Source organism: Erigeron canadensis, chromosome 1 (assembly GCF_010389155.1).
Source record: "Erigeron canadensis isolate Cc75 chromosome 1, C_canadensis_v1, whole genome shotgun sequence".
NCBI classification, from domain to species: Eukaryota; Viridiplantae; Streptophyta; class Magnoliopsida; order Asterales; family Asteraceae; genus Erigeron; species Erigeron canadensis.
Window position 1 is genome coordinate 48,742,008 of NC_057761.1, and position 18,418 is coordinate 48,760,425.

The 18,418-nt window shown below is 31.9% G+C and overlaps 2 protein-coding genes across 3 annotated transcripts; both read right to left on the bottom strand.

Moving 5' to 3' along the window:
* Positions 1 to 1,087: 1,087 nt before the first annotated feature.
* Positions 1,088 to 7,403, bottom strand: LOC122601333 (short-chain dehydrogenase TIC 32 B, chloroplastic-like). Of its 2 annotated transcripts, none has more exons than XM_043774100.1 (8): positions 7,167 to 7,403; positions 6,663 to 6,894; positions 6,473 to 6,552; positions 6,184 to 6,346; positions 3,923 to 4,007; positions 2,531 to 2,618; positions 2,314 to 2,360; positions 1,088 to 1,400 (listed from the first exon to the last, which is right to left on the bottom strand). In XM_043774100.1, the coding sequence occupies exons 1-8, from the start codon at positions 7,330 to 7,332 to the stop codon at positions 1,233 to 1,235; spliced, it is 1,029 nt and encodes a 342-aa protein (XP_043630035.1). In that variant the 5' UTR covers positions 7,333 to 7,403; the 3' UTR covers positions 1,088 to 1,232. The 2 variants fall into 2 exon arrangements, with proteins under 2 accessions (XP_043630035.1, XP_043630038.1); XM_043774103.1 differs by having other exon boundaries at positions 3,923 to 4,004; positions 7,167 to 7,402.
* Positions 7,404 to 9,543: 2,140 nt separating this feature from the next.
* On the bottom strand, positions 9,544 to 17,744 carry LOC122601284 (ABC transporter F family member 3). The gene is made up of 18 exons (XM_043774048.1): positions 17,426 to 17,744; positions 16,463 to 16,678; positions 16,060 to 16,252; positions 15,581 to 15,789; positions 15,272 to 15,421; positions 14,889 to 15,017; positions 14,713 to 14,814; positions 14,471 to 14,617; positions 14,235 to 14,297; positions 14,096 to 14,142; positions 13,894 to 13,953; positions 13,376 to 13,458; positions 12,023 to 12,117; positions 11,771 to 11,857; positions 10,772 to 10,859; positions 10,566 to 10,651; positions 10,268 to 10,330; positions 9,544 to 9,806 (listed from the first exon to the last, which is right to left on the bottom strand). Exons 1-18 carry the CDS (start codon positions 17,627 to 17,629, stop codon positions 9,687 to 9,689), a joined length of 2,142 nt encoding a protein of 713 aa, XP_043629983.1. The 5' UTR covers positions 17,630 to 17,744; the 3' UTR covers positions 9,544 to 9,686.
* Between the last annotated feature and the right edge of the window lie 674 nt (positions 17,745 to 18,418).

Consider the following 18,418-nt stretch of genomic DNA (forward strand, 5'->3'; position numbering starts at 1 on the left):
TAATCAAATTACATAAACAAAAAATCTACTTAGTTGGTCCAAATTATTAATAATGCTAACATATATTAATCAATTTATACATCGTAGACGTATTAAATAATTCCTCCCAATGGAGGTACAATTCTTTCAAGAGGTACAATTCTTTGATCAATTTCGAAAATCACTACTTTTTAAGATTTTAAATATGTAGGGTTTTAAATATGTAAAATAAATGGAGGTATAACTTTTCGATCAATTGTGAAAATCACTATTTCTTGGATTTCAAAGAGGTAAAACAATTATACTTATGTTTGATGTAATCTACCAATAAACTAAAACTGGATTGAGATATTCTTGAAACGACACGTGGCGTAATCCTTGATCGACAAATGTCCTTTTAATTTATTTACTTTATTAAAGTAGTTTTTTTAATTGTATATACAATTTTCTTATTAGACTTAAAATTAAACTATAACTCTTAGCTTATAGATACAAAACACATTATAATCTTATTTGATTGATCGTTTTCGCATTAATAAAATTGTCTATTTTTCTTTCTCAATTATTCAAGTCCTATCACTTATATTACTTATAATAAGTGAAAAACATGAAAACCTCAAAAAATTGAGTTTGCAATCCGAAATCACAAGGCTATTTGCCGTCATCATTTATGCTTACAAGTTCTGATTTTGATGTGATTTTAAAATTTTAAGGTAAATCCAAAACTTTAACTAAACATGTATTATATTTATCATTACTGTTTATATAAATTCGCTACGATCATCGGTTTACATTAACCACCTTTCATATATGAGGCATTCGAATTTCTTTACGATACAATCTATATGTCTAATCGTACGGGTATTAGGAGTAGTATCCCTATAAAACAATACTATACATGTACTCCGCAATATATATATATATATATATATGCTTCACGAATCACAATCAATTGCCTTCACATGACAAACTGTTTAAACTAATATATATGTATGTATATCAAACTTCAATTCTCTTTCTTATAATTCTTAATTTATAGTATATATGTGTCGTAACCATAACATGTTCTTTGAGTATCTACATCCTTTTTATTCGTCTGATAATTATATATAACAATATACATAATCAATTAATTGAGTAGTATCGTCGACCGTTTATATCTTTAATTATTTAATATTGACACTATAGAATGTGTACATTAGCTATAAAATCAATCCATGGAAATTGGCGGCATGAATAACACTTTGTTGGGTTCATGATCGGAAATCAACCATGATTTCAGATAAGGACCATAACCGAGCACCTTCATCCGGATTGCAAGCCAGTTTAGACGGTGAAGCTTCATTGCAGTCAACAAAGTATTTTCCGCTCATATTTTTTAACCTTGAATGAGTTGCAACATAGCATGTCGTTGCAGCCGCCTGTATATATATAGGAAAACTTTTTCAACGATCCGACGTAGGTTAAATTAAAAAATTTTTAAAAAATCATGTGTACGTAGCCATAACAAACATATATATATATATACGAATAACACTAAATTATGTCGGAGAGGCTTACATATTTTGGTAATTATGTTGTCTATCGACATGTAATTAAAATTATACGTGTGTGAAGGCATGAAAAGTCATGAAAAATTCCTGATTATAATTATAAAAACGAAAAGATACATTATTGAATTTTTGCATATGATCAATTCGTTATAGGCTCACAATATATAGCGTTAACAAGTTATTATAAGAACAGCTAGCCATTAAAAAAAAAAAACAAACAAACAAATTATAAGAACAAGCCAAAATCGTGTTACAAAATCTAGCTAGATGTAACAAACTTAATATCTTTTCACTACATGAAAAATCGCGACAACAGATGTCATCGTTTTATGTACTGTGTCATTGTGGTCGCCAAAGGTCAGTTGACTTTCAAAGTCAACAAACAACTTCTTAATTTTTCTCGTTTTAGAGACCATGATGTTGTTGTAAAGAAAAGAAAGCTTCTCTTAAATTAGTTTCTGTTGCGTTAAGGTTGTTTCCCACATTTCAATTTTGAACATGGTTATAAAATTCGGAACTTATATTTTCACGCATTTAATTAAGGAAAATGATAATGAAACAACATATTACATGCTTAAAAACTTATACATTATATATTAAAAATCGCCCCTGATTTTTCTAACAGCAAGGTATAAATTTTAATACACCCAATTAGTTTTTACTACAACTCCAAGGGCTGTCACTAACAAAACCCTTTAATTAATATAAACATTTTTTTTTTTTTACACATTTTCAGTTTCAAAATAATCAGGAAATTAAGAGATGTATAAGGCCGAATTACCTGAGGAACAGTCTTCAACAGTTTTGAAGCCAGGAAAAATATGAGATCTGCATAATTAATTAATTATATGAGTGATTTTATTACCTCTCGATCACAATGCGTTTATAGAACTAGTTATTTATATTAATTATTAGTTGTTAATCTATCAAGCAGCAAGCAGTGCACGTACTTAATAATCAACAAATTTTATCAGTTCATTTTTAATCTCTAAATTTACCTGTAATGAAGCCTTGATGATCTCTCAATAATCCAGTTCTCACGACCCCAGGATGTACACAGTTTACGATCACATTCGCCTCCATTTGCTGCCATGCATGCCGGACAGTTCACAATCCAAATGAGAAATAATTAGATAAGTTATTTATTAATTTGGTCACCAACTACACCACTAGCGGCCATGAAAATTCAAATACAAGAGAAAAATGCCCTAATTTTTACCGAATTCAAACATACAAACAATTTTTATTTTTTTATTTTATATTTATGATAACTAACATTATAACAATAAATTATATATACATAATAAAATCATAATTTTAAAATTACATACCATATTAATTACTTATTTAATAATCGGGTTTGAAAACTTTGTTTTATATACATATTTAGTACCTAATGTACTGTATATTTACAATTTACACATTAATTAAAATGGAATCAAATATATATTTATATAATAACACATTTTTTTAGCATATTATATATTATATGATATATATATATAAAGATTTCGGAAATTTATGCCCCTTTTAAAACTATATCCCGGCCAAGAATCGGGTTTGCATACCCTATGGGCCTCCCTTGAACTACACACGTAGCTAAAGGGCTCGTTTAGTTCGAGAAAACAGCTTCCTGTTTTTCATTTTCATTTTCTAAAAAAACATGATAAACATGAAACGCGTTTAAATGTTAGTTTTTCAAAATTGTTCTCTAAGAAAATGGACCACTTTTTTATGGTAAACTAGAAAACATTTTTTTTATTTTTTTCACTTTCACTTTTAATTTTATTTTCTAAATTTAAAAAACTTCATATATATTATATTAACTATCCCCTACGCCTCCGTCTCTGCCCCCGTCACCCCTTTCCCCGCCCCTGTCACCCCCCTCCGCCACCGTAACCTCAACCTTTCCACTTAATCAAGTATATTATAATATGTTTTTTTTATATGAATAATAAAAATAACGTTTTCTAGTTGTGAATGTGTTTTCAAAATTTTTATTTGCTTTTTAGAGATGAAAAACTCATTTCATTTTCTAAAAAATTAAAAATGGAAATCTAAAAAACTTTTTCCACGTCCTAAAGTGTGACTCGATTACTTACTCCACTCGATCTTCATTTGGAAATATATATAAACATATAATATTATAAGAGAAAAGGGAATATAAGGCTGTCTGGCACCTAAGCTTAGATGTGGAACTCCTCACATACTAATATTTTACTATTTATTGTTTAATGAATAAATGCATGGGCCCCCATGATTTTTATGGATTAAAAAAACAATATATGAGTGTTCCACACCTAAGGTTAGATACCCGACAGCCTTATATTACCATCCCATATTATAATATGATCACCATGCATATATCTAAATAAATTTTGAAAAAATACCTGGAGTTTCCGAGCAAGTTCCTTGGTATGCAAAATGTTAGCGACCTTCGAGATTGCATATGCACGTGTTGCATCGTACTGACTACTTAATTACACAAGACAAATATTCAGAACAACTTAACTAGTTAGTCAAAACAAATATTATATCCTGTATTATAGTATTATTATAAGCTAATCTCACCAACATTTACTATATTGGTTTTATTCATCTAAACTTTTTTTTTTTGAACCTTGACCGTGAAATTGATGGACAAAAATCAATAATAAATTAACCAATTAAATATATATTCATTTAAAGTTTCTAGCAAGAATTTAATTTTTTTAACGGCAAATTTGGATTACTGACGAACCACTGTAGTATCATAGTGTTACCAAGGTACCACCCGATCATATCCCCACTGAGCAATAATGTCAACACACCAATTCAGAAAGAAACTCAATAATTATGAGGAAATCCACTTTGTAGGATTCAAACTCATGACCTTATGGTATTTAGGTCTTATCTCACTATCAAAATACCACTAGTTTATTAAGTCATTGAATCCTAGCAAAAGTTGATCAGTACTATTTTCAAATTACTGTAGAAATAAAGTTAGTTTGTTAATGTTAATTAAGAATTGAATATTTGTATGGTCATACAATATGGTACTAGATTTTAGACTTGTGTTCAACATTAGACACAGAATTTACGATATTATCAATATTATAATTTCATAAAAGGTTTATAGTTTTGAAAATATACGGTTCCAAGTGTTATACTTTGCAAGTTGTGGTACAATAATCACATGTTCACTGTCTATTATATGATGTCTTAGTGTTACATATTGATGGAATTGTTTGTCGTAGTTATTGCACAAGACACTTGTTACAATAATTTCTCTATTATATAATTTTTTTAAACCAGTTGTATTCATAATGTGATATCTATGAAAGATAAATAAGAAGTAAAATATAAATGTACTTGTGATCCTGTAGTTGACATTCAAGTATACGTACTTGATCATGATGCGGGTCCACAACACGAAAATGTTTATTTTCAATCACTTGTGCTATAATAATTAGATAACAATTAGGATTGTTTCCATATTATTTGATAACAATTAGGACTATTGATTTGAGTGACAATTGTAACTTTGAAAAATTAAATATAAATTTTTTTTGTAACTTTTTTTAAAAAAATTTTAAAAATACTTTCAAGTTGATGACTACAAATAAATATATAGTAAGTATTCAGGACTAAAAAGTGTAAATTATTGATGGAAAACAAAAAAGTGTAGACTAATAGGACTTTTTTTACAAATTAATATAAATACTAATATAATAATATATTTTGATAATGATTATTAAGAATTTTAATTTATAGTTAATGTAAATAATGACATAAGCGATAATCAATTTGATGAAATTGAGTGATTTGATTGGTTAATACGTCATTAATTCAACTGTCTTATAATATATATTAAGATAAGATTAAGATTAAGATTAAGATTATCATATATTAATCATATAATTCAAAAATTGTTAGATTATAAATATTAAATCTATACTATGTTTTAAAACATTTTCCTTCTATCGTGAATTTGGGAATTTTAGCTTGATAAGTACTTCTTTACTTATATTAATTATATAGATATAGATATTTTAACTAAACATTTTTCATCTATAAATGTTTCACCAATAATAATAATAAGCACCTTAGGGAATCTTTATATCATATTTGTTAGTTTTCCACTTCAGGAATGAAAACTGTAAAACATGCTTTTACAGTTAAAGTTATATATATATATATTTCTTTCTTAATTTAACAAGAGAAATATAACTAAAAAAGTATGAAAAACTCTAAATATAGTCCTTATTTTCATATCAAAAGGTTACATCTTGAATTCGTACAATTGTGAAATTGTTTGAAGCAGTTATAGGCTTATAGCCCAAAAAGTTGTAATTAGCAAAACCGAAAAAAAGTATATATAGTGATTAGTGACAATGATTCAAAGACGTTTGCGTGGAATTAGCTAGGCGAGAATATATGAGAAATAGTTGAGAATCATCGATCTCCAACGAAACAACAGGTTACCAAATCTGATCGAGTACGTTTATCATATACGTACGAGTATAATAAAGATCCCATCATATCATATCTTAATTATTTCTCTTTTATTCCTACGTTCGATCTAATTTTTTGTTGAACATTTTAGTTTATTTCTTGGAAATTTTCTAAAACAATTAATGGATTAGCCCCGTCTTTACAAAAAGTTAATTACCTTTTATCTGGGCCGGTTCTTTCACGGCCTAGAGAAGAAATAAAGTCACCGGAAACCCAGGTATGGATGGCGGACGTCACATTTACTATTCGACCTTGAACTCCGGTTATCTTGGCCGTCTCGATCATATTCTTCAACAGCAGTTTCGTCAATAAAAAATGACCTAATTGATTTATAAGAACACACTTGCATCATTATTAATTAATCAATTAATTGTATCAATCACGTACGTAAAGTAGCTAGTTTGTTGCAGGATGGATGGAGGTAGTAGTAATTAATTAATAATTACCTAAATAATTAGTGGCAAAGGTCATCTCAATTCCGTCTTCTGATACACAATGATGGTGACAATACTTTCCAGCGTTGTTACTGCAATATTATTTAACATAAGTCATCATGAAATTGTCATCGTTAGTTGTATCTACATATAATGAGATAAGATTGATTGATCAAAGATCGATCGAGTAGGTAGGAGGTACATGAGGAGAGTAAGAGGCAAATGGAGGGCTTGAAAATCGGAAACAAAGTTCCTAACGGAACCAAGAGAGCTAAGATCAAGTGTCATGAGGATGATATCGGATTTTGGGAATTCTGACAGGATACGAGCCTTGATCTCTTCCCCGGATTTTAGGTTCCTGGTGGGCAACACAAGACGAACCCCACGTTTTGCTAACACTCTGGCTGTTTCAGCTCCAATTCCTGATGTCCCGCCTGATCATCATGCATACATATATATATATATTTTTTCATTCCATCTATATATCCTTCATGAATTAAATTCCCAATAATAAAATAAGTTACAGTAGCTAGCTAGATTATTGGAAACTAAATTCTGATCATATAATTAATTAAGACACATATTAATTAATTATGAGTATATATGCATGTGCATGAATATATATGCATATGGATCGATCGATGTATGGTTTAATTAACCTCTGGATCAAAGATTAATATATATATATATATTGTTAATTACGTACCGGTGATGATGGCGGTGCAAGAAGAAGAGTATTCATCATCGTGAGCATGACGACATGAGTCGATATCTGCAGTAGTAGTAGTAGTGACTACTTGGTCAGCAGTGGATTTGGAACCATAGCCACTTGGGCCAGGGAAACCAATCAAGTACTTGATCATTTCAATCATTTTCTAGCTTTACTTAATTTGTGTGACTAGCTTGTGATGTGTATTTGGCAGATATATATATAAAGTGGGATCGAGAGGATAATGTAGTGGGGGCCTGTTGTATATATATGGAAGAAGGTATGTATCCAAATTGGAGGAATGAAGAAAAATGATCAGATGGTCCTGCTGATAGAGAAAGCTATATAGTACTATATACAAGAAAATAGTGATACAAGATTACATTATTTGTCTTGTGATCATATTCATATATATAGAATTTTATTTTACTTAATATTTCCAAAATCCCCTAACTACTGCATTAAATAATACTTAAATTATATCATAAACAATGTTTTTAAGAGGACTGGCTGAGCATTAACTTTATACTATCATATCATATACTCGTATATATAGTTGAGTTGAATTAATAATTGTTAACCTTTATAATACTCGATCGTATCATAGTTGAATTGAATTCTTAATCTTTGGAAGTTAGTTTGTCCCAATATATATTGGACACGGATATACAGTGTGAAATACTTTTTATTAGTATTCCAATCCTGCGTGAAGCACGATTTCGCATAATTTATTTCATATATTCTTCATTGCATATGTTTATACAGTAATATTTTACGTCTCGATCGCGTTGCTTCATGATCTATAATAATTGCATATATATAGTTTGTGACTTAATTTGTGTGATGCATGATCGAATTCACTTAAGTTTTTAAATGATGATGTAAATCAATTTTCAACTAGCTAGGAGCTTTTTTAAGATCTTATAGTGGAAATCCAAAGAGGGAAAAACTAGCATCATACATAGCTTAGATTGTTTTAGATGTCATGGTTTGAAATGTGGTTATGTCAATTTAATATGTATAGACAGGCCCTTTTTATTAATGTTAATTAACTCGATCAATCTGGAAGTTGTCTTACCTACTGTATTTAAAGAGGATGTATCAAATGATAAGGTTGCGTTGATTCACGAAATTTGATAAAATCTGATGAGATTGGAATTGAATTTTATTTTTTAGTGTGTTTATTATATCATCATATCATATATAATACAATATATAATAATATCATATATAATAATAATAACAATAATAATATATAGAGTAACACTACAGTAAGAACACGGTAAGAACACTTAAAACATCATTTTGATGCATTAAAATTCCATAAAACTAACATAATGGATAATTATATCATTATTCAAGTGTTTAACAACAAATTGAACTTTTTTTTTATTCATTTTGATGAATAAAATACCAATGTTAATGAATTAAATAGTTTTTCCTTCAGGGTGAGAGCCTTATTGTCGTGGTTTCAAACATGTGGATGTGGTTTTTGACTTTGAGAGAAATCAAAGATTCTTCTCCTTCCGATCCAACAGGTGAATTGCTCGATGCATCCAATCTGCTAATTCGTATATTAAATTAACTAATCACACCCCACCACAAACAAAAATATACATATCACATATGGTACAACTAATTCATTATTTAATCTTTCATGCTTTTCTTATTTTTATATTTAATTTTCATTTTTGAACATACTTTTGCATATTGATCTTTCATATTCAAACATGTTAATTGAAATGTCTAGTCACAAAAAGATTTATCTAAACATCAAGTCAAAATACACTATTTTCCAACTTAAAAGGTGATCAATATCAACATCTTATATTATGAATATAATGTCATATGACTGATGTGACGAGTAAATAGGCTGTCCACGTAGGAACATGATGTAAAAATATTATTATACGTACTTATTCTTAGCATCACGTATTATACGTACAGCTATTTAAAAAATGCTATGGCAGTGTGATAATACTCTGTACAACCCTTTGTTTTGGTTACTAATTTAGGATTGCATAATCTGCTAATGTGATATCTTTGAGTAAAATAAACAATTGGTCAATTGCTCACTGTCTAGGATGTTGTACCCGCCTGGCAAGAGGTGTCAAACATAATATACCAAGAACTACTATCAAGTACATCAACAAGTAGATCGCCAATACAAAACCAAAGCAGTTCAGACGTATTGACTCCTTTTTGCACAGCCTGCGTTCCATATCATCCAACCCACCCATATAAAATCTACTCACGTAACATGTTCTGCCAGACCCGCTTATGTTGTCACCTCTGGTCAAGTACAATCGGCGAACACTAAACAAGAAGTGGGAGAAAAGAAAAACCAAGGGAACAAATGCATTACAATGTTACATTTTCAACACCATAAAGGTAAAATGTGTAGCATTGATGATTTGTATATCCATATCGTGTTGCTATGACACCATACAAAATGATATGACACTCTTATAAGGCTGTGCTATTACAATTACTCACAGGAAACTTGGAAGTTACAATCTATGATTGCAGTTTCTTCTTGTAGTCCTGGAATGTGCCACTAAAAGGCGTCACCCTGCCTTCAGACACCGCCCACAACTGGTCAACACTACCCGAAATCAGATGCTCATCGTGGCTTACCTGCAAGTTGATACATTTGTAGCAAAGATATAAGGAAAAATGTAACACAGCATAACATGAAGAATTTGACCAAAGGAAAACCGTTTTTTAAGCACGATATGACATCTTTAATTCCCTTCATGTGAATTAAGACCAACAAATTGAAATCGTTAAATAGCCGAAACAAACGTAGGTTTTCTTTTACTTATATCACTCTCTGGCGTGCTTCATATTGTGATTCTCAAGTTTCTAGCATTTATAAATGAGACCCACAAACAAAAACTTTAGATGATTGAAAACACAGCAAGCCTGAACGCTTATTTGTTCACATCATTTTCCTTGCTTTTTGTTCGTCATTTTATAGGTCCAACTCCTACCACTAAACAAATGGGACACACATGTATTCGCTTGCATCACACCATACACATGAGACTTATAAATGAAAAGGTTATATAAACAAAAACTAATTAGGGTCTAATTACCATCAGAACCCCTCCTTGGAAGAGAACAAGACCCTGTATTAATGCTTCCACTGCATCCAAATCCTGCATTCACAAGACAAATATTGTTAATACTTTCGGTCACTAGATGTGGTACACTATCATAATTTCTACTTGTAAACCAGCAACACAGTAGAAACCTAAGATAATTAGATAGTTTAAAAATGAAATGACAAGATATACAATATGCATACGGTCAGCTCAAATACAGCCACAGACCATTTTCATGTGCTTATACAAAGTAGGAAAGAATAAAAATAAAGTAACCATAGAGACGTACAAGATGATTTGACGGCTCATCAAGCAATATGATGTGAGGCTTTTTAAAGGTTATCTTTGCGAACGCAACCCTGCTTTTCTGACCACCTGAGACACCACTAACAATAGTGAGTCCTAAGCACTATGTTGCAATTTGTATATAATTTTAGCACCACAAATTTGAAGTTTTAGAAATAATAAAAAATTTTGATAAAAGAAGAAACATACCAGACAAGGTGTACATTGGTTGAAGAGCCAAATTACCAGTTACACCAAAAGAACCTAAATGGCTACGAAGTTTTTGTTCAGGCACTCCCTGTGATAGCAAAATATATTAATTAATTAAAGCTAAAATAGGTTTATAAAACATTGCAATTTAAGTAAAATACCATGTGAATTCCATTATAATATGACGGTCAACAATTCCATCGGATAAAAGATCTATGTAATTCTGATCTGTATCTTCATACACTTAGACCGTCTTTAACGGTCAGAGTATTATTATCAGTGTATTGGGACGAATACGCCGGACTTCCGGTGTATTAGGTTAAAGAAGCCGGCGTATTCGTCGGCATTTTGGCCCAACGTATTCTCCATCGCACTGAGAGAGTTCGCGTATTGGGTTTTTGATTTTTTTTTTTTTTTGTTTACTGCTGATATCGAAAGGATTGTTAAAAAGGGGGAAAAAAAATCAAAGTTGTGTGTGGCGGACTTGCAGGTTAGCGAGGAAGAAGACGACTAAAAGTCAAGCTATCAAATTTTAAATTTTTATCTTTAAGAAAATTTCATCTTAGCCCCCTGAACTACTATTATGCTTATGAAATAGTTATACTAGTTTCAAAAAGTCCTTTTTTAAACCCATTCTCCAATGTTGTATTTGTACATAAATTTGTACTAGATATACTGTTATTGTTAATAAAATTTTCAATTAATTTGGTTTTGGGTTTAACGTAATGTATCTTTTAGTATTTATATAAATGATTATGTGGCACTAATAAACTGCGATTCCAGTGTAGGGGTTAATGGTAAACGTGGTTCAGTGTGGTGAGTCAATGTATTGTTGATGTGGCACCAATAAACTAAATTTTAGTGTGGTGGGTTAAAGATGGTCTTACAAATCTATGTTAACTTGGAACACAGCTGTGAGCATCTATAACAAAAGTTTAAAACAAAGAGCATGTCTCTATAACACTAACAAACACACAAAGTTGACGGCTAGGAACTCACCGGGAAGCACTTCATCATATATAGAAGCGGATTAGAGGTTAGGTCAAGCCCATCCACGTGATGCTGACTGAACACAGCGATACGAACCTGTTAATAGTATTAGTACCCAAACAGATGATGCATGTTGAAAAAATGATAGCGGGTAGTTTTAACTGTTCTTTAGTCCAAACTTGCAAAGTACAACATATAAGATATGGGTTAACCATATCGTTCTTATTACGCGAGTTTGGTAGATAATTTTATTATATTTACCTTGGCTGACCTAAAAACTGTTCCTGAGGTTGGTTGAAGTTCCCCTGAAATCAGCTTAAGTATGGTTGACTTGCCAATACCATTTGGGCCTACCACTGAAAATTAATTAACATACCATAGTTAGGAACTAAAACTTATAAAACTGAAAAATTAAGCCTGAAATGGATGAAATGAAACACAATGAAACTGCCGTTAGATAAGATAGATCACGTTCAATACAAATTACATTGAGATTGTTTAATGTAAAGCAATTTTGGGCTCTTAAAATACACTTTATTATGCTAAACAGACATATGTTGAGCACATGGTTGAGTGGTAATCGAACTATAGAACACAATCACAAACATGCTTGATGCTTTAGAACCAACATTCTGTATACTTATTTTGACACACTACTAGTTACAAACATAGTTGTCAAAAGCGAAGGCGCACTCAATGCGCAATGACCCCAAATGGAGCCTAGGCGATAAGCGCAAAAAAAGCGCGGGCCCAAGAAAAAAAAATGCACTTAGAGTAAAAAAAACAAATGTCATTTAAAGTAACAAATAACATTCAAAAACCCATATAGAATCATTAAACCAAAATCTTTAATACAAATTGGTCATAAATTGAAAACAAAAAAAAAACTTCAAACCAAATTATCCAAAACTTGAAAAACTAAGTTTTCACAAGAAATATAAAAATTATAGCTGGGCTAGAATATAAATGAAATATAAAAACCAAAAAAAACATACATTACAAGAAGAAAAAAAAACAATGGAGACCCCTTTAAAAAAACAGTTTTCAGTTTCCACATAGAAACCCCTAAAAAAATATGGAAACCGGGTTTCAAGCCTCCCTTAAAAACCACATAAACCTTCCCAAAAGAAACCACTTATAGAATCCAGTTTATCACATAGAAACCCCTCCAAAAAACCCTATGAAAACCCATTTCAAACCTCCCCCAAAAAACCCCTATAGAAACCAATTTCACATAGAAACCTCCCCAAAAAGGCCCTATAGAAACCGGTTTTCACATACAAACCTCCCCAAAAAAACACCTCTGCCATGATCGACTTGGGCTTAGGGTTCAAGGCGCCACAATTGGGACTCGCCAACGCCTTAGGCGCATCAGGCAAGCCCTTTTAACAACTATGGCTACAAAGATCGAACAAAAACAGAATATATAACCTAGACATATACTAGTGAAAAATACGAATACATACCAATATATTTCACTTAATACACAGAGTCACTAAATAACATACATATACTGGTTAATAGAGAGGAACAAGAATTACAGCTTAAGGGCCTTAAAGGAAAATCAAAGATACGCAAACAATTATTTAAGTAAACTTTAAAACATTATCTTACTTGCTACACGACTGTCCAAATCTATCCCAAAGTTCAAATTCTTGAACAGTATTGGGCCTCCTGGATAGCCAAAAGAAGCATCACTGTAATCACATTTAAAACATAAAAAGGTAAAAATTTAGTCAATACTGATACAATTCTATCAATATAGAGATTGCACTAAGCTTTTATAATACAAAAAAGACGATAATCCTAATTCTGACACAATGCGCTTGGAGCCTTAGAGGATTGCATATAGAAGAAACCCATAAGAAACAAAACTACAAAAACCCATTCAGAGGATAATTTTCAAGACTTATGATTTAATTATATCATAAAAATATTGACACTTTTAAGCTTGACTTTTGATATTTCTATTAGGTACTAAGTATTAATTATCATATATATAGATATTGCATAATATTAAAATTACCGCTATCCCACCGATATCCCGCCATGATAACCGATGTCTCAAATACCGGTCCTTGGACCGCTAAACACTACATAGTTCAGAACTAAACTATTTTATGGAAACAAACCTGAAACTTATTATAGGTGGGCCAGGTCTATCATCAGGTGTAGGAAAATCAAACTTGTAGCTGCATACACAAGACGAACAGAATAGCCATTATGTAATCAAGATGAAACTTACTCAAAAAGTTACATGTGAAGCATTAGAACAAGTAGAGATCAGTGAAGTAGCGAACATAACTAAATCAAAAAGGAAGTAGTGTTACATACTCGGGATCATTTACAACTTCGTCAACGTGTCCTAATCGTTCCAATGCCTAGTAATAATGTGACCAGAAGAAGCAAATTTACTACAGGAGACTTATAATTGATATTATCAGATACGACCACGATTTGAAGAAAACTCTACCTTGATTCTAGACTGAACAAGAGATGCCCGTTTCGCATTGTAGCGAAATTTATCAATAAAAGACTGCAAGAATAGAAAATAATAAGTGTTAAGTCCACACATATATATAAAATTATGTTCAGGTTAGACTTTAGACAGTGTCATAAAATGTGATACACGCTTATCCATATCCTTCCTTCTAAACAGTGATAATGAACTATGAAGCTCATTTAAGAGAAATAGAACAAGATAAAAACCTGCATATGTTCCCTTGAACGCTCATTTGATTCAAATGCTTTCTGTTGGTTTTTGAGAAGTTCAGCCCGGGTTCTCTCAAATGTATCATAATCTCCTTTGTATGCAGTCAATTTCTGGTTTTGGAGGTACAAAATATCTGTGACTACCTGCAAAGCAGGACAAGCAAAGAGATATTCATATAACTAATTTGGTTAATCCAATGTAAAGTTCACACAAGGATATAGAGGCAAGAAAGTGTTACCGTGTTCAAAAATTCCCTAGCATGAGAAACAACAATAAATGTTTTTGGCCATTTAGTTAGGTAAGCTTCTAGCCACAGGACTGCATGAAGGTCGAGATGATTCTGCACCCCAAAACAAAAGACGTTAAAGAAGGTTCAAATATTCCAGAAGCTAATTTCTTTCTTGTATGACATACCGTAGGCTCATCAAGTAGTAAAAGATCCGGCTCAATGAAAAGTGCACGCGCAAGAGCTATTCTCATTCTCCATCCTCCAGAAAATGCTCGCGTTGGCTTCTTCTGCATTTCTGGTGTGAAGCTGAGACCCTATAACTCCCATAGATAGTGAAAATTGATCATTTAGATAAATTAGCAGAGAGTACGAAAACGATAGCTCACAACAAAATGAAATTGAGATGTATTAAGCTGATTTATCCATTAAATGTGTGTAGCATAAAACTCTTAGTACACTATTAGTAAGAGAATGCCAAAGAAAATGCTAACATAATCTAGAGCTTGAATCTAAGATCATAACCCTATAACATAAAATAATCACTAAATCATAAGGGAGAGAGACCAACCGCAAGAATGGAAGCTGCACGAGACTCTGCAGAATATGCATCAATGAACTCTAGCCTTTTGTAAATCAATTCAAGCTTTTGTGCGATTCCATCATTGTCATTAATCAAACTCGGGTCCTTCTTTGCTTCTGCATCCAGCTCAGCATCTCTCTGAAGTAATCATATATTTATGTTGTTTAGGGTAAAAGACATGACACAAATTAGTCACATACAGTGAATACAGTCATGTTCAAACACTAAACATGGTTTGAACACAAGTGGTGAAGAAAAAAACCACAGAACCAAAGCCAAACCCTAAGTCATATAGACCTGTAATTTTATTAAACGGGCTTCGTCTTCCAAAAGCTTTGCTCTCTCAACATCAGCATTAAGGACACATTGTAACGCTGATGTATTATCACCAACAACTTCTTGCTCCACATGCAATATCTGACAGTTTTTAGGGATACCTTCAATAGCATGCATAGCCATATACCTTAGGAATGTGGTTTTCCCTGTACCATTCCTGCCAACAAGGCCTGTAAAAGATGTAACGGGTCATGATACATATCAAACAGAAAGGATGCTACTTGATATATGATTAACAAACAAAAAACACCCAAAATACAACATGCACATACGAGAATACTTGCTAAGAAAATTAATGCAGTCAGTATATAAATAGTAAAGAATCATATCAAAGAGAAGCAGTTAGCCAGGACACAACACTGGCACAGTTACCAGATACTGGCAGTACAAAAACCTGTGATATACATGAAGGGCTGTAATGAGCTGAAAATCAGACTCACCATAGTGACGCCCAAAAGAAAGTGTCACAGTACAATCGGTTATAAGTTCACGCCCACCAATAGACACATTAAAGTTCTGCATATGAATATCCCTAATTGTAGTTCCTTCAGCACTATTGTCATGATTTACAGATACAACAGGCATTCCAGCTTTCGCTGCTTCCATTTCGGCTACATGTATTTGGTATTGCATCTGATCAATCAAAAGTTATTATATATGAGAAGACAAAAATAAAACTAACGGCACTCCATCAAGACACTGCAAACACATTTTTGTACGAACATTTGGACAAAAAAATCTATCATTGACTGGATGGAGAATAATTGTATGAAAGCATGCTGATCCAAGCTGTTTATGAAACATAAGCCTCACAAGCCACACCCATATATAAATGAAACTTACCTCTCTTTGACGCTCGTCCTTCCTCTTTCTCCTTTCAAGCTTGATTTTATCACGTTCAGTTAACAAAGGACCGTCAACTGGCTCAGGCTTCTTTTTGGGAGCTTTCACTTCCTCCATTCCCTCGTTCATTCTAAATGGGGTAGCAAGGCTTCTAACAGCCGGCTTTATCTTTATTAAACCATGCTTTCCAAATTTCTCTGATAATCTGCCACAAACCTGCAATAGTGTTCCAGAAGCAACGAACCGTAAGTAACTTAAAATAGCTTTCTTTCACCTATATCAGACTCTATCTATATTTTGTTTAAAAAGTTTGTTACTCAACTTCTTGTCTCCGTCCTATTTCTCACAACTTTTAGCCAACAAACAAAACTAGTAAATTAACTTCTAAACAACACTAAACCCTTTCTATAGACGTGCACATCACAATTTATCCTCAACATATATTTGAACATTATCTAGAAACAAAGTTAAAAGCTTGCAAAAAATATATTAGTCCAAAACCTAGAAGTTGAGAGCTTGTACAGATTTGAGGCTAACCCCAGCGTGTGTAGCTCAGTTGAATACTTTGAAAAAAAAGGTCACATTTTTCCCTATATAGGCATACTCTCCACTTAGCAGGCCACTTAGTCAGTCTAAACCTTCCCTTCTACATAACATCCTTACTATAACACAAGGCGCACAAACAATTTGTTCGTTCGCCATCTGTCTTGCAAACCGGGACTTTAAACTAATTACACCACAAACCCTATATACCTCCCAAAAACATAAAGTATATAAAAAAAAAACCCTTACTTTAGAAAAGAAGCAAAACACAAGAATAGCTTATAATGGGCATCCCAAAGTCAGAATCTTTTTTATGTAAGGAACAATGCAATTCACTTATATATAATCAAAAACTAACAAGAAAATAAGAAAAGATTAAAAAAGAAAATAAAATAGATAATATATAGGAAGTATACATACAGAATGGCATTCAGAGAAATCAGAAACGCAACCAGAATCAACTAAAAGATCACCAATAGCTTCGAAAGCGCCTTCACCATCAAATCCAAAATCAAAATCTTCATCAGCAAGTACGTTTATTATGTAATCGATTATGGGCTGGTCAAGATCCTGTGCCCTTTGTCCTAATACTTCGTGTACTACGTTGCTTGCTACTTCGGTCATTTTTCTTTCGGTGGAGTTCTTTGAGGCGGTGCCGGAAATTTGATGATATTCCGGCTGAGATGATGATTCTAATAAAATCTCGAAGTTAAAACCCTTTTGTTTTTCGGTTTTTTTTTGTTTGTGAAGCTCTTTTTAATGTGGCCGGATGGTTTAAGTAAATGGGCTGTTATATAGTGGATTACTGGATTGAATATGAGTATATTTTGGGTTTGACCCAATAATTTTCTAGTACAAAACTTTATCAAAGATTTTAATTTTTTTTTTGGAACATTTATCAAAGATTTTAATACTTTTAGGAGTTTTGGGCCAAGTGAATTAAATGAATAAACTGATAAACAATCATTACATTAAATCATTAATTCATAATTAAACTGATGGTTATTTTTATTTATTAAGTAAAAAAATATATATTCTAACTAACTTGATAAATTAGGTGTTTTTTATGGTTGCAAAAAGTTAAAAGTAATACATGTGTGTTTTGCGGGTGACTTATGCCATGGAAGTGGCGAAATGAGGCTGTTAGTGAATTTAGCTCTTATTTTGGTTTAACCTTATACGAGTATATTTTTGGGAGTCGTACCAAGTACATACAGGGTACAAATTTACAAATTGTAAAGTTGTAAGGTCAGTGCTATCTCTGAGAAATTATAGATCTCGGCCGAAAAAACAAAAAGGGGCCCCGGAGGATAGGTGCAATAATTATAATTATATAAACTAAGATATAAAAACGATGATAAGTATTATAGCAAATTGGTACGTGAGTTTTTTTGTTTTTTGTTAAGTACTATT